Source organism: Sus scrofa, chromosome 14 (genome assembly GCF_000003025.6).
Source record: "Sus scrofa isolate TJ Tabasco breed Duroc chromosome 14, Sscrofa11.1, whole genome shotgun sequence".
NCBI lineage: Eukaryota > Metazoa > Chordata > Mammalia > Artiodactyla > Suidae > Sus > Sus scrofa.
In genome coordinates, this window is record NC_010456.5 from 127047234 (window position 1) to 127064147 (window position 16914).

At 43.1% G+C, this 16914-nt stretch overlaps 1 protein-coding gene across 6 annotated transcripts in view; it reads left to right on the forward strand.

Annotated features, from left to right (window-relative positions):
- ENO4 (enolase family member 4) overlaps positions 1 to 16427 on the forward strand; it is a 31444-nt gene extending 15017 nt beyond the window's left edge. For 4 of the 6 annotated variants that reach the window (XM_003483559.4, XM_021073404.1, XM_021073403.1 and 1 more), the window contains 8 exons: positions 45 to 98; positions 3874 to 3930; positions 6021 to 6188; positions 8832 to 8957; positions 10294 to 10489; positions 12578 to 12645; positions 13173 to 13290; positions 15645 to 16427. In XM_003483559.4, the coding sequence (XP_003483607.1) occupies positions 45 to 98; positions 3874 to 3930; positions 6021 to 6188; positions 8832 to 8957; positions 10294 to 10489; positions 12578 to 12645; positions 13173 to 13290; positions 15645 to 15775 (918 nt within the window). In that variant the 3' untranslated portion in view covers positions 15776 to 16427. The remainder of the gene's footprint in view (positions 1 to 44; positions 99 to 3873; positions 3931 to 6020; positions 6189 to 8831; positions 8958 to 10293; positions 10490 to 12577; positions 12646 to 13172; positions 13291 to 15644) is intronic. The other 2 variants (XM_005671484.3, XM_013983788.2) reach the window with 2 other exon arrangements.

Genomic DNA, 16914 nt, shown 5'->3' on the forward strand with positions numbered 1-16914 from the left:
GTCTAGACTGTAGTTGTGGAAGGTCACGGTTATTCTACTTACAGGGTGTGGAGATGCTTCTGGAAATTCAGAAACATATTACCAAAACAATTGAGATGGTACGTAAAGACAAACTATGGAATCTAATAACTGATGCTAGTATCGAAATTATAGTGCAATAAATTCAATAATGTTATAGATATCAATAAAGCATTAATTTTCTTTGGGTTTCCCATATGAGCCAAGCTTATACATCCACTCACAGGCTATGGGTCTAGTTTCTAATGTAATTTAACCATCTTAATTTGCTTTCGGAGGCAGCTGGCTCTTTGCTAAGATCACCCGTTAGGATTTGCAAAGAAAGAAAGGATCTGGCCCCTAGGATTAGTGAGAGACAGTCTAATAGTTAAGGCACACTCACTTGTGCCTGCTTTGAATTCTAGTGTTGGGCAAACAAGCACCCTCGGCTGAGCAGCCCTCAAAGGGGAGTCACAAACACAGCACGAGCTGTGCCATCCTATTCTAACTGGGGCAGCGCACAATGATGCGGCAGGGCCGAGGGACCCAATCCTGGTCTCTGGACTTTAAACACACACACACACACACACGAATAATACCGCACATACAGAGAAGCTGCAAAGATAGTAGAGTTCCCAACTCTCCCTACCCAGTATCCCCCAAGGTAACAGGATACATTACCACAGCACGTTTGTCAAACTAAGAAACCAAATGCTCCGTTACTAATAACCAAACTCCAGATTTGATTCAGAGTTCACTGGTTTTTCCACTAACGTCCTTCTTCTGTTCCAGGATCCAGTCCAAGACCCCACATTCGTTTAGCCCAAGGCTTTCCAGCTACATGATTAGGATGCACTAACTCATTCCCCAGCAGGATGGGCACCGAGATATAATCTCAGTGTGACATGAGGGAACTCCAGTTCCAGTGCTCTCTTGCCTGCCCCTCCCCTGTTGTGATGGGGGCCAGCAGCTCAGGCCCAAGCTGTACAGTAGAGCAGAATTGCTTTAAGCACCAGCCTAGAGCCTGCTTCTGGGGTGCTTTTCAGAAGGCCAACTTCTTTATGTGTGACCGGCCTGCAGAGACTCAGACTTGGACAAATTCACCCTGACCTTGCACTTTGCTTTGCCCTTTACTAGCTGTGAGACTGGGTGTCAATTACATAACCTCTCTGCCTCAGTCTCCTCATCTATAAAATGGGCCTGATACATCATGCGTAGATAAGTTGGATATGTGCAACATGCTTAGAGGAGGAGCTGACACAGCATAGTGAGCAATACATAGGGGTGGTGGTCAGAGCAGGTGGAGGAAGTCCAGCTGAGAATAATAGAAAACTCAGGATAGTAGAGCTTTCTGCAATCATTCTTTCAGATTTTTAATTATACAAGTAGCTCATGAATGTACTTATGAAAATTCAAACACTGATAGAGTGAGTTACCCCTACTCTCCTGTACTGATTCCCCCCACCCCGCCCCCCACCCACTACTACCCTTAGTTCCAGTCCCTTCCGTTGAGAATGTCGTATGGCCTTCCATCCTTTCTTTTGTATCTAGACACACAGACACCACACATATAAATATATGGAGTTGTTGTGTTTAGAATCATATAAAATTCTGCACAATTCACTCTACAAGTTGCTTTATTTCTTTGCCATTTTAAGTGTTCATCTTTTACTGACATCTAGGAATTCCTTTTTTTTTTTGTCTTTTATATGGAGGTTCCAAGGCTAGGGGTTGGCTTGGAGCTGTAGCTGCCAGCCTACACCACAGCCACAGCAATGTGGCATCCAAGCCACATCTGTGACCTACATCACAGCTCACAGCAGTGCCAGATCCTTAACTCACTGACAGAGGCCAGGGATTGAACTTGTGTCCTCTTGGTTACTAGTAGGGTTTGTTACCACTGAAACATGATGGGCGCTCCCCTTATGTTTTATAAAGGCTTCAATCCTTTCTACATGTTATACTTATTTTCCTCTATCATGTTGCCTGTCTTTTAACTGTATTTTATGGAGTCACAGAGATTTTTTTCTTTTTAAACTTTAATGTAGTAAAATGTATCACTATGTTCTTTTAAGGTTCTCAGTGGGGGGGAGATTTTGCCCAAGGGACATGTGACATTGGGCATTGCTGCCCAGAGACATTCTGGGTTGTCGCAGATTGGAGGGTTGAGGAAGTAGAGGTCAGGGATGCTGTATATCTGCAGTGTTCAAGGCAACCCTCCACAGCAGGGGCGTATCCAGCCAAAGCATCAGGAGTGCCAAGGCTGAAAAACTCTGCCTTAAGGCTTTTGCTTTTTGCTCAGCTCTGGGCCACAAATATGCTGCTCTTCCCCTAGAAGGATGAACATGTCCACCAACCCCCACGGATCAGCTTCTTCAGAGTCCCCTTCCCCTATAGAAGGAAGTCGCCTTGCTCTGCACTCCCCATCACACCCCTTCTTCCTGTGTTGTTACTGCACCTGATGTGTCTGCCTCACTAGACCAAAGCTCCCCGAAGCAGTGCCCCAGGTGTCTTGTTCACAGCTGTAGCTCTCTTGCCTGGCACATCAGTTTGCTTCTTATGTTATTTTTATGGGGAGAGAGAAAGTTCAGCTGACTCCATAGTGAAAAGATAACACTTATATTTGCATATATTTGGGTGTGAGCCATTGCTGATTCTTGACAAACATGCCGAAGCTTACAGAGCCAGTAAATGCTGGCATGAAAGTGCATCCTTAGAGTTCCCCAATGGTTTACTGGGTTAATGACCCAGCATTGTCATTGCTGTGGCTCAGGTCACTGCTGTGGCCCAGGTTGGATCCCTGGCCCAGGAACTTCTGTATGCCATGAGAGAGGCCAAAAAATAATAATAGATTTTAAAAATGAAAAATAAAGTGCATCATTTAAAAGGCTGAATCTGGAATTTCCATCGTGGGGCAGCGGAAACAAATCCGACTAGGAGCCATGAGGTTTCAGGTTCGATCCCTGGCTTTGCTCAGTGGGTTAAGGATCCGGCATTGCTGTGAGCTATGGTGTGGGTCGCAGATGTGGCTCAGATCTGGCATTACTTCGGCTGTAATGTAGGCCAACAGCTGTAGCTCCAATTCGACCCCTAGACTGGGAACCTCCATATGCCCCGGGTGTGGCCTTAAAAAGAAAAAAAAAAATGGATGAATCCTTGCTACAATATGCTTTCAAGACCCCAAACTGTGGGAGCAGCTCTTTGGTAATTATGTCTGCTTCTAATGTCAAATAACAATACACATATCAGATTCACCAGATTTATCATTTTTTTTTTCCCACTGTACAGCAAGGGGGTCAGGTTATCCTTACATGTATACATTACAATTACATTTTTTCCCCAGCCTTTCTTCTGATTCACCAGATTTAATGACCTTTGGTTTTTCTAAAAGTCAAACCCACCCTGTAGGACAACGTGTTTGTACCATGAGAATATTGACAAAAAAAAAATGTTGAGCCTTTCAAAGCAAATCTCATGGTGGGGTTCTTCCTTAAGGACAAGGAGGGGACTTGGTGTCCTCCTGTAAAAAAGAGTTCCTGCACACAGCAAGAGTCAGGACACAATCGGTGAATAATTATCTATGTAAGCAGACATTCATGCACGTGTCTATCCATACCCCGTACGTGTGATGGAGACAGAATGTAAGGATGACCTAAAGCAAACACTGCCTGAATGCGACAAACAGTTCAGGGATGATGAAATTAGAGAGTGGCTGGCATGGTCATCCCTGTGTGTGTGTATGTGTGTGTGTGAGACTCTCCACGTGACCAGCTCAGCCCCAGGGCAGTGGACAGGCCAGAGGACCTGAAGCTCTGCTTGCAGCCACAGCCATGTCTGAAAATCCCAAATGATGTGTCTTTATCTTGTGTCCCACAGCCCCCTCCTCCAAAAACAGAGACAAAGAGAGGTCATAACGGAGGCAAGAGAGGTCAAGTAAGTAAATGTCTTTGTTTCCCACGCTTCCCTATGATGGTTCATTCCTACATCCCCTGCCCCCTTTTCTCTCCCATAGTCATTTCTTCTCCAGGACCAGGGCTAACACACGTGGAAATCACACGATGATATTACTCCAAGGAGACTAAGCCAGGCCACCCCCAGAGCTGGCAGATCATTCTGCCCCTGCCTCTCTGTCCCACACTGCCTAAGCTGTCTGGACACTGACATCTCAGAGGGGCTGGAGGGGCACTTCTGAGTGACAGGATTCCATGGGAAACCCTCGAGGTGACGTGCTGGGAAAGGTGAATCTGATAACCAGCTCAAAGGCACATGAGCTATTTTGGGTTTTGATTTTACTACACCCAAGGAAAGAAAGAAAAGGCTCCAAAAAATAACCATTCCTTTATCTGGTCCCCAAAAGGCACTGAAGCACCATTTCAGATGACACATTGCCAGAGCTCAGATTTTGCCAGGAGAGTTAGGCAAACACGCCCAGTGAAAATGGGCCACACTGGCTTCAGAGCCCTGGGAGACCAGCTGAACTGGATTGTGGGTGCTCTGAGAGACACACCGAGCACATGCCTGAACTCTCAGCAGTACAGTTAGAGCGACCAACAAGAACCCTGGAGATAATGCACGGGGATGAGGGTGTTCACATGGGTGATATAAGCTTGCAGTCCCTCTCTGGTGTTAGGGACTTCGGGGTCCCCTGACACCATCAGCAAGAGGGGACTTGGACGGAAGGAGAGGACTTAGTATTGATAAAAAATTTAAGTGCCTCCTCAAACTTGGGAGAGAGAAAAGAAATGTGTGTGAACAGATAACAGCAGTAAGTGTATCACTGGAATGAGCAGGACACTGTAACATGAGACCTTGTAAGAGAGGCACGGGCTGGTTGTCTGATGTGTTTCCAGAAACTTAGACCAAGATCAGCCCTTCCTTGGATCAGCTTTACTACTCCCCCCCCCCCCCCCCGTTAGAAACAAGTTAGATGATAGATTCTAGAGAGGCAGCCACACCAGAGTTAGAGGCATGGACTCAAGCTAAACTACCTGGATTAAAATCCGGTCCAAATTACTTAACTCTCTCTTAAGTGGGGATAACAATAGTACCTCCTTCATGGGACCGAGGGAAGGAGTAAATGTATTTACTTTATGTGAAGTGTTTAGAATAATACTCAGCATTTAGTCAGCCCCAAAAAGTGGTGCTTTCATAGTTTTGAAGCCTCTGTATAACCAAACTCCTCAACTGATGCACGAAAACCTCCCCAACTACTCCTTTGCCAAATAAAAGATTCCTCTCACTGACATTAAAAACGTTGGATGGTTCTTATAATTAACTAGTACTATCACCAGTAAAAATGGGATATTTATACCTAGTTTCATATTTGCTCTTGAGTTTGGCACACACACACACACACACGCACACGCTCACTCCTTACTGATACTGCTTTAACCTATGCTATAAATTGTGTAGTGACAATTTATGACGAAGGCACATCAAAGCTGACCTTGCAATTGAAGCATATGGCTGCCTTTCCCTGAGGTCATTTGGGTCCTTATCAAGTCTTCCACTGTAATCCATGCTCAGTGCTACATCCTTTTAGCTGAAGTCTTCAATCCTCTTTAGGATAAAACTTTTCCTGAAGGAGAGTTATATCTATAAGTTTTTATAGTTACATTCTTCTAAAGGAAAATGGAACATAGGAAAGAGCAGGTTTGGAGGAAGAACACAGACATTTATGGGGACAGCCTGAAGATTCACCAACCTGGAGGTTATAGCTCAGGTTAGCCCATGTACCATGGTAGGGCCAACTCAGAGGTGACGTGGACAACTAAAAAGAGAAAAGTGTGTTCCCAGTCAAACTTGAAAACCTTGGGAGTAAGAAAATTATTCCCAGATATTATAGGACAATCATCTGCCCAAAAGTCACGCAGAGATGAGTGGGAACTAGGGGCGGGATTAGTGGAGAATCAGAGGACCTCATCTTTGGAGAGTTGGGTCTGGTTATAAACTGCCACTCACTGGAAGTTCCAGGAACCTGAATGTGCTATATTTACATGCATGATTTCTTTGTGATCCTGCAGCAGCAGATCATTGGCAAGATGTCCCATCTGGGCTGCTTAACCATTAATTATGACACCATAGAGCAGCCACTGCTTCTAATACAAGGAATCTGTGCAAACCTGGGGCTAGAACTGGGAAGGAATCTGCATCTAGCCATCAACTGTGCTGCACACGAGCTGATGGACTATGTAAGTTTCCACTCCAGAACGTTCGCTTTTTGTTGAGGTCCCATTATTTTTAAAATAGAACTCAAAAGAAGAGCCTGTCTGTATATATTTCCAAACACATCCTACTTTTAAATTAATATCATGTGAGGGGTGCGAATATAAACGGAGTTGAGAAAAAGCCAAGTTAGCATTAGCTAACCAGAGAGTAATGTAACCATATAACTTAAAAAATTAACAGAAAATGTCATAATAACTATATATAGAAATTCTGTAATAAAAATGATTAAAATGGATTTCTTACATTGAAATCATAAGGACTATTGAAAATAATTGAACAAACCTGTATGTTGTGCTAAGCACCATTGACCGGTGAATGCTGAATTGGTCAAGCATGACAAGTGGCTCAGGTGTAACTATGACTCACGGAGTTTCTGCTGGTGGCTTGATTTTTTTTTTTTTTTCTTTCCTTTTTTGGCCACGGCTTCAGGCATGTGGAAGTCCCCAGGCCAGGGATCAAATCCGAACCACAATAGTGACTTGAGCCACAGCAGATACAATGCTGGATCCTTAACCTGCTGAGTCACCAGGAAACTCTGTGACTAGATTTTTTTTTCTTTTCTGTTTTTTCTTTCTCAGCTGCACCTGTGGCATTCAGAAGTTCCCGGGCCTGGGTGCGAATCCAAGCTCCAACTGCAACCTACACCACGGCCCAGCAAAATGAGATTTTTTTTTTGCCTTTTAGGGCCACACCCGCAGCATATGGAAGTTCCCAGGCTAGGGGTGGAATCCGAGCTACAGCTGTCGGCCTATGCCACAGCCACAGCAATGCAGGATCTGAGCTGTATCTGTGACCTACATCACAGCTCATGGCAACACTGGATCCGTAACCCACTGAGCGAGGCAAGGGATCGAACCCACAACCTCATGGTTCCTAGTTGGTTTCCACTGCGCCATGATGGGAACTCCCAAAGCAGGATATTTACTGCATCAGGCAGGTTGAACCAGCGCCTCCTCAGAGACAGGCTGGATGTAACCCACTGTGCCACAGAGGGAACTCTCTTGTTTTTTAGATATAAAAATATTTTCAAGTTATTGAAGTTTTTGGAGAATAATTAATAATAGTAATTAATTCCAAATTCAGGAGACATGACCAAGTAGGATTCCATTTTGATTTGTGATTGATTCTAAGTTTTAACTGCAAAGGAAATCTTGAACCGTGTATAAGAAGCCTAAGTTTCTGTTGAATTCTAAGTTTTTACTTCTCTAAAGAAACTAAGTGCATAAAGGAATGTTTAACGTAATTTCCTATTCTTCACATCACAATCAGTTCCTAGGCCTACCATGAAGAAAAATAATGCACGTTTTCATCAGCAATATATAGCAAGAACTATGAATATAATGACTACCAGCACTAACTAGAATGGGTATTTATTGCTTATATTCAGTGAAATGCATCAGCTTGATATCAGATAATTCTTATAATGTTAGTTCAAAGTCATGAGCATTTCCTCTCTGACAAGATCAGACTGTATAAGGTTTGCAGTAGAGAAACTAAACGTTCTTGCTGCTTTGTAATATGAAACAAATATAAAATTTTTTCAGTGATGGACTTCTTTTTTTTTTTTTTTTTTTTTTAATTTGTTGTTGTTGTTGCTATTTCTTGGGCCGCTCCCGCGGCATATGGAGGTTCCCAGGCTAGGGGTCTAATCGGAGCTGTAGCCACCGGCCTACGCCAGAGCCACAGCAACGCGGGATCCGAGCCGCGTCTGCAACCTACACCACAGCTCACGGCAACGCCAGATCGTTAACCCACTGAGCAAGGGCAGGGACCAAACCCGCAACCTCATGGTTCCTAGTCGGATTCATTAACCACTGCGCCACGACGGGAACTCCAGTGATGGACTTCTGAGGAGCCTGCTTAATTCCAATGGAAACCATCCTTTGAACAGCAACAGGAAGACATTAAACCCAGGAGTCATTCCGGTTCATTCCACCTCCCTCTCAGTCCCTAAATATCCCAGGTTCCATCCCCTGACACAAACTTGGGCTGGACATCAGTGTGCTGTGTTGTGCAGAGATTAAAGATCCTCTGGCTCCATTTACTTCTACCCTCAAAGGGCCTGGGGGCTTTCCAGACTTCAAATGAGTGGGTTGCACTAGAACTCCACTTTCAAAACAATATTCTTCCTACTAGAACTTGCATGCTTGCCTTCACATAAATCTCAACAAGCTCTTTGCTCATTGTGAGGTGAACGATGGTGGTTCTAGTGAGTAGGCAGGACTGCACTGCTCTTCTGATTATGACTTTATGTTACGGCCCATCCAGCGAAGCAGCTAGGTATGTGGCACCACGTCATAAAACTTGAATAAGAAGTTATTCCCCTCCTACTCTGTACTCGGTTTTTTGTGCAGAAGGCTTTATCTGAAGTCAGTGGGAAGAACTTTACGGGGCTCTTCATGGAGGAATGCTGACTTGCTTTTTCCAGGGTGATATTTAACAGATTTTTAAAGTACAATGCATAGATTTCTCACACGCATGTGGCCTGAAAATAATGTTTGCAGTCTTTTATGTGAAGTGAATGAAAATGAACTTGAATCACATCTTTAACGTTTGAAGAACTCATCATTTACCCTTTATTTTAATACCTTCCTTACATTTATCAGAGTAAAGGAAAGTATGAAGTAATGATGGGAACCTACAAAAATGCAGCTGAGATGGTTGACCTGTATGTGGATCTGATCAATAAGTTCCCCTCAATTATTGCCTTGATTGATCCTTTCAGGAAGGAGGTAATGGGATTCACCTTGAGTTTTATAGTAAAACAATAAAAATCTCTCTTTTGGGGGGGGAAATCTATAGATTTGAAATGTGTTGTAATTTGGGCTGGGGCTGAGTTGCTTTATTTTGGCTTTTATGATAAAAGGCACTTACTATTAAGCAAATGAATAGCAGAAACAGTTACCTAGGAGGGAGCCTGTCTGCAGAATGAAACACTTCAGGAGTACCTATGTATTTATGAGCGGCCTCACTGATAGCAGGTGAGAGCACTGTGCTAGCTAGTGCTTCGATAGGTTAATCACATGTCATTTTCAAGTGCTCATGGAAACAAGACTTCAACTAGGCTGAATGTTTTTTAAAACCTAAATCTAGTTACTACACATGCATTAAAGTTACAAAACCGTATTTTTAAAAGTTTTTGAGATACTGAGGTTTTCTGATCTGTTCCAAGGAATGCATCTGAAAAGGGTTGTTTATGTGCCATAGGAGAAACATCTCTCTTCCTAACCCACCTGAACTTCAAAACTGACATTCTTGATGATATGAATTGGAGAACCATGAGCTACAGTGAGCAGATATCCTCCCTGAGATAACTTGGCTATTTTAATTTGGGGACAAGGAAGCTCCTGGACCTTCCTGGAGCCCCATCTTTCCTTTCACAGCCTGGGTGGCATCCCTGCACTTGTGGGAGATGCTGACCAAGCCGGGTTCTTTAATCTCCCCAGACTTGTCTTGTGCTCTTTGCCCCGAGGCTCTGGCCACAGCGCTTGTTAATGTGATAAGATGTACCTGTGTGGTCTGCTCTAATGGGACAGGCTGAAATCTGGTCCAAGGACTGGGAGGACTTTGTATATTACTATTTAAGTGATAAGCATTTCATTTTATGGTCTCACCAATCAAAAAATGAGGGCCTTGAGAAGGAGGATCTACAGCACTGCAGGCTCATTTGTTTCAGTTGTCTTTTTACCAGAAATATCATAAAAATCTTCTAATTGCCAGTCTGTAGCAGCATTATGGATAACGCAGTGGGTGGGAAGAGCTTGTGTGTGAAGGTCAGAATCAGCGTGGAGAATAGCATTTAATGTGTATTAGCATTTTGTTCACTAGGTCTTTAAGCTCAAATTTATTTCATCACTTTAAGCTTCTGTTCCATGAAGGTTGTTGATTTGTGTGGCTGTGGTATAGGCATCCTTCAGGTGCAAATGCAAAAACCAAAACCCAAACCAAAAGAATCTGTTTTGTGTACCTCAGAAAGGTGTATCACTGTGATTATGTACTATATGATTCCTGTCATTTTGTGGCGAGGCTCCATACATGATAATGATCGAGTCTTAAATATTTACCCAGGACTCTGAACCGTGGGACAGCATCTATGATGCTCTCGGTGCCAGGTGTTACCTAATTGCAGGAACTGCATCCAAAAGCATTTCTAAACTTCTAGAGGATGGGAACATCGGCGTCCTCAAATACAGTGGGCTGATCATAAAACATACAAATCAAACTACGATGTCTGACTTGGTGGAAATAACAAATCTTATGGACAGTGAGTAAAAGTATAGATCTGAGACGCATAATGAACTTAAATGTGCAGTCTATCAGTTAATAAAAAGCATGGAATAAATCTTGGGGAAAAAAAACTCAACCATCTGTGAGCAATTTGGTGCTGGAAAACAAAATGTAGCTTACAACCAATACACTTTATAATGTTCTAGTAACAGCCCCGCCCAGGAGGCCATCCCCTTTAGAGAGGACTAGACACTGCAGGGATTTTTTTTTTTTTTCCTAAATAAACAGTAGCCCACACTGGCTTTTTAAAAATTCCTCAAAAGTATCAAACTATTTGTTTATTTTTTGTCATTTTAGGGCCGTACCTGCGACATATGGAGGTTCCTAGGCTAGGGGTCGAATCACAGCTATAGCTGCTGGCCTACACCACAGCTCCAACACCAGATCCGAGCCATGTCTGCAACCTACAGCTCATGACCATGCCAGAACCTTAACCCACTGAGTGAGGCTAGGGACCCAACCTGCGTCCTCATGGATGCTGGTCAGATTCCTTTCCGCTGAGCCTCGATGGGAATTCCTTCAAACTCTTTATGACCTTGGGGTCTTTGAACACACAGTTCCTTCAGCCTAGAATGCTTTGCCCTGTACTTTTTAGTTGGCTAACTATTCTTGATCCTTCAGATCTTCTTGCCTTAAATGCAATCTCTTCATATATACATACATACATATGGAAGTTTCTGGTCCAGGGAAACCCATGCCACAGCTGCAGTCAGAGCCATAGCAGTGACAATACCAGATCCTTAACCCACTAAGCCTCAGGGAACTCCTGCTCTGAACTTTTTTCATCATATATATACATATATATTTCTGTCTTTTCTAGAGCCACACCCACGGCATATGGAAGTTCCCAGGCTAGGGGTCTAATCAGAGCTGTAGCCGCCAGCCTACGCCACAGCCACAGCAACACAGGATCTGAGCTGTGTCTGCGACCTACACCACAGCTCACAGCAATGCCTGATCCTTAACCCACTGAGCAAGGACAGGAATCTAACCTGATTCCTTGGATTCGTTAACCACTGAGCCACGACAGGAACTCCTCATCTTCTATTTTCAATTATAGTACTGGCCACAAATACTTACACAATTATTTAATGTCTGGTGTCCTCCAGTAGACTGCAAATTCCCATGAGTTCATGGGAGCCTTGTTCACTTATGTACAATATCTGACACATGAATATTGTTGAGTGGGTCTCAGGAACTAACTAAATAAGGTAAGGCCCAGGGCTGGCAGCTTGGGGCCTGAGCTAGTGTCAGAGGATGGAATGAAATGCCCCTAGTCCCTTAGCCTGCAGGCTGCCCCGGCCCAGGGCCCAGGGCCCAGGCAGGGTGGCTTGCAGGTTTGGTGGATGGGAGGCCCCGGGCCTGGCCTTGCGTCCTGGGTCTACCACTCAGCACCCATTCTGCCATCCACTCCAGATAACTGCTGTAGCTTCTGCCTCTAAAACACAGCACTGTCACCAGAGAAAGAACTTTGACTTGCAGTCTTCATAGACTTTGGCAAATTTTAAGGGGGTTTTGAGATTCTCAAGTGATTAAATACTATCAACACTGTTCTTCTAGTAAGTCAGCATTCAGAATGACAGATTCCTTGGAGGAGTTATCTTACATGATGAATTGTGAAAACCATTATTTATGCTTATCAACTCCCCATATGATGCCCTTGCACTTACTGTACATTACATCTTGACTCAAAGATGCACGTTTTTCTACGATGAACAAAGAGGACACTGAATCATGTCTTACAGTTGTGGTCTTAGAAATGTGTCAGTCTAATTTGAGCACTTTTTCTCTTTAGTGGTATTAATGGTGCTTCTTACAATTTAGGGTGTCTCAAATTTGATGAAACACTGCATAGTATTTATCATCTAAACTACTGTAAAGAGGTAAACATAAAATCAGGGTAATAGAAATGCAAATGTTTGGGTTAGAATTCTTAGGTGGTCAAATAATTGACTCTTCACGGTTTAAAAATCTCTGGCAAATTTTAAATTTTGACCTAGGGTCTCATATATTTTCTGATGGTTTCCATACCATCTAAACCTGAAAAGAATTCCCCTGTTTGTAGGTAAGAAGCACATCGCTGTCTTTGGAAGTACAGAAGGAGAGTCATCTGATGACAGCCTTGTCGATTTGGTAAGTGCTGAAAACTGGTCAATTGCAGAATTGCCAAAACACTGCTTTTATCACGAACTGGTATTTCAGAGAAAGGTGGTCTTTGGCAGAGAAAGTCATGTAACCTTTTATGAAATAGACTTGCTTCCTCCCAGACAGCTACCATTTTCAAAGAGCTAATCTTTGAACTTTTAAAAAGAAGAAAAATTGAAGTCATCAGAAAATGATGAGCACTCTTACATGACTGGGAGGCACTGCTGCAATCTTACCTCCTGAAATGACGTGAGAAAGGCCAGAATGTTCTTAGATGAAAGCAGTGGGCTTCCACGACTAGGAGAGCATCAGATGTGTAGTCACACTATCTCCTTACCTTTGACACTCTCAGCTTGTAAGCAGGTCACTCTATTTACGTAAAAAGATGAGAAGTTAACTGATGAGAGCAAAACCAAAACAGCACACAGGGGCAGTGTCCTTTCTCCCTAAAGAACTGTTTGGAGTTTAGCCAAGTATGACTCCATTTAAAATAAGCTGTTCCCCCGCCCCTTTAGGCTGTTGGACTTGGTGTCCGGTTTATCAAATTGGGAGGTCTTTCTCGTGGTGAACGGGTGACTAAGTACAACCGCCTCTTGACTATAGAGGAAGAACTTGTCCAGAATGGAACACTGGGTATGTGCTGCTTTCTTGCTTTGTTTTCACTTAGCCATGAATAAGAGAACAAAGATTGGGAGAAGGGGAATAGAAGTCTCTCGGCAGGAGGCCAGGGGAATCCAAAGACTATAAATAAGTGCTGACAAAACTAGGATGGCATTTGTCACAATGTGTATTGTTTTCTTAATGGATTATCTATTTACCTGAATGTTTAAAACTCTCGCCCTTCTTCTTGATGAATAGGCTGTGTGATGCTTTTCAAAAGACTTAATTGATTGGAATGTCCAAGCCTACCTTTTGTTATGGTCCAAATTATACTTAAGGCTTCTCTGCACAGCCCAGGAAAGTTAAAGGCAGATGTTTTCCTGGTGGTTCTTGGCAACAACTCATTTTACTAACATAGACAGCACGTTAATGAATGTAACTGGGAAAGGCTATGGTCTCAAGAAAAATAAACCAAACATTTACTACATCGAACTTAATAAATCTGTGTGGGTAGAAGCACCTTAGGTACCAGCTAACTGGAGAGAAACACCCCAAATATGCATTTTTACTCTTTATAATTTTCTCACTGGGATAACCAGAACAAAGCATGCAAAGACATTTAAAGAGACCAAGTCTTTGCAATTCTAAAACTATTTTGTATTTTGATTTTTTTGGCCATGCCCAAGGCATGCGCAAGTTCCCTGGGCCAGGGATCAAACCTGTGCCACAGTGGCGACCAGAGCCACTGCAGTGACAACGCCGGATCCTTAATCTTCCGTGCCAGTATTCTGTGTTTTTAAATATAATTGATATACTGAAAAAAGGACGTTACATAGTGCTGACCTCCTTGTATACAACAAATGGAATCTATTAAATAGGATGTGTTGAAGAATGCGTTGTGGAGCACGCCAGTTACGGGATGTGAAAGAAAGGAGGCGGTCCTGCCTGTGCTCAACACAGGCATTTCTTAAAAGGAAAGAGATCAGCAGAAGTAGTAATGATAAATTTATTATTTAACATATGCAATGACCTTGAAATACATCCTAAGATTTATAGAAAATAAATACTTGGAAGACTATTTCTGAGTCACGTAAAAGCAGTCAGAGTTTGTATTTTTGTCTTTTTTTTCTTTTTTTTTGCTTTTTTAGGGCCGCACCTGCAGCATAATGGAAAGTCCAGGCCAGGGGTTGGATCTGAGCTGCAGCTGCTGGCCTCCACCACAGCCACAACAAGGATCCGAGCTGCGTCTGCGACCGACACCACAACTCACGGCAAGGCCAGATCCTTAACCCACTGAGTGAGGCCAGGGATCAAACCCACATCCTCATGGACGCTAGTCGGGTTCATTAACTGCTGGGCCACGAAGGGAACTCCAGAGTTTGTATTGTTTAGTATGTAAGGTGAGGGCTTCTTTTTTTCAAATAGGTAAAATCATATTGTTCTTCATACCCTCTGATTATTTTTTTACGTTGTCCTGACTTGGGGAGGCTCTGGGTTCCACAAATAGACCGATCACATTTCCAGACTTCACCCCAAGGGGAACAGCTGCCTCCAGGTGTCAAAAAGGACTCTAGTGACTGGAGACCCAGCCCCTCCCTGGTGACAGTGCCAGCCCCTGAGCACTTCGGAATGGCTTAACAGATTAATGAGAATTCCTCTGACATGGGTAGTGGTCAGTAAATGTGAAGGGGACCCAAAACTGGAAAAACAAATTACTCCACTGAAAGATTGAGCAGGAAATTGGCAAAAACTCAACCATTAAAACCCTGCCACTGCCCACGTGGACCCAACTCAACAGTCCGTCTGCAGTGGCTTACCTTGGAAGAGTTAGTTGGCCATGGTTTGTCTTCAAACAGAGTAATTGCCTTCCCTTTAGTTCATCTTCCTCTTTATCTTCTGCTGCTAAGCCTCTGCCCAGAGTCCACTGCACACCAAAAGTTCCAGCAGGTAATGTATAACCAGTGATGGGCCCACTTTCAGGTGATTCTAAAATCTTTTCTAATGGTGATGGGACACCTCTGGACAGTTCTGAGGATGATCTTTAAATATCAAGTAACGGCAAAATCTGCACCACTGGATTAGATAGTAAACTTTATTATTGCTGTTTAAACATTTTTAAAGGTTTTTTTGCTTTTTAGGGCTGCACCTGTGGCATATAGAACTTCCCAGGCTAGGGGATAAATTGGAGCGCAACTGTGGGCGCACACCACAGCCACAGCAATGTGGCATCCAAGCCATGTCTGCAACCTACACTACAGCTCATAGCAACACTGGATCCTTAACCCACTGAGCAAGGCTAGGGATTAAACCTGCAACCTCATGGATATTCTCAGGTTCTTAACCCGCTGAACCACAACGGGAACTCCCTGTTGTTGTTTTTGAAATAGGTTTCACTGAAGAACACACATTTTTCTACTTGAATGAGGAAGCTGAAAAGGCTGCTGTGGCCGGTGAGCTGCCTGAGCCCCTGGAGCTCATCTTCCCCACAGAAGTTTTGGAGGAATCAACCAGAACATGAGTATCTTCTGGACAGGTCTGCACACCCCAGCTGTCAGCCATACCACTGGTATTACTAGACTGGTAGACCTGAAGGATGTCTTCATTTTGGTTTTGCTCTAAACTTCACTAATGTGTGCTTTTTCTTCTTCTAATTTCACTGTTTGGTGAAATACAGAGACAGTATTTTGCCTGAAATGATACCTTGAACCTTGTCTTCCAGCCCTCACATGTCTATGGGGATTCTGTTTAATATACTAGCTCTTGTCCATTCTGGAGAGTTGTGACCTAGTAAAAGCCCAGTAGTTTCATTGCCAACGCCACATTTAAATTCAAACACCTTGTTCTTTACAAATCAGAACATCTCTAAAACAAAAATCTTTTATCCTAGGAGCTCTCTGCTAGGAAGAAGTGTACACCTTCTGTTTTTATCTTACGTACTAGAAAAGTACAAACACATTTTTGTAGCTAACCTTTCGCAGAAGTACGGGAGGTTCATGGATGTTTGTAAGAACCAAACAGCTTCCCTCACATTTTTCTACCCTTTTCCCTCATTCTCACCCTTTTCTAAATTTTACTTTTTCTCTTATTATTTGTATCCTGTGGGTCTCCTTAGATCCATTTGGGAACAAGAATGAATAAATACATCAATGAATGAATAAATATTCTTAAGGTAATTAAATGCCCAATTATTTTTTACAACAGCATGCAATGGGTGATTAAAAATGATGCAACATAGGGACTGACTGCAATCTCTTTTGAAAGCCAGTATTGGGGTTAGAGCAGAGGACTACAGACATACACATATTCAAACACAACCTAGGGACAGAATAACATCAGTTGCTTTTCATGATTGATTTAGATTTCCTGTTAAAAGCTACTGTTTGCTTTTCCCCTCAATTATATAAATTGCTATTTATGGACCTGTGGGAGAGATGGCTAAGTTTAGATTTCTGATATATTCTATACGTTTTTACTAAGCACACTGAGGCCCTCTCCTTTTGAAGACTACTGACAGGGGAACTTAATGGCCTTATGGCAGAGCCAAGGTCTTACTCTAAAAGCAGTGGCAGAGTCTCTCAGAGCACAGGGCAGGAGAACTGGCTGGTATCACTCTAAGTTGGGAGAACCGTGTCACAGTTTGTGGTTGCTTCTGCCTCT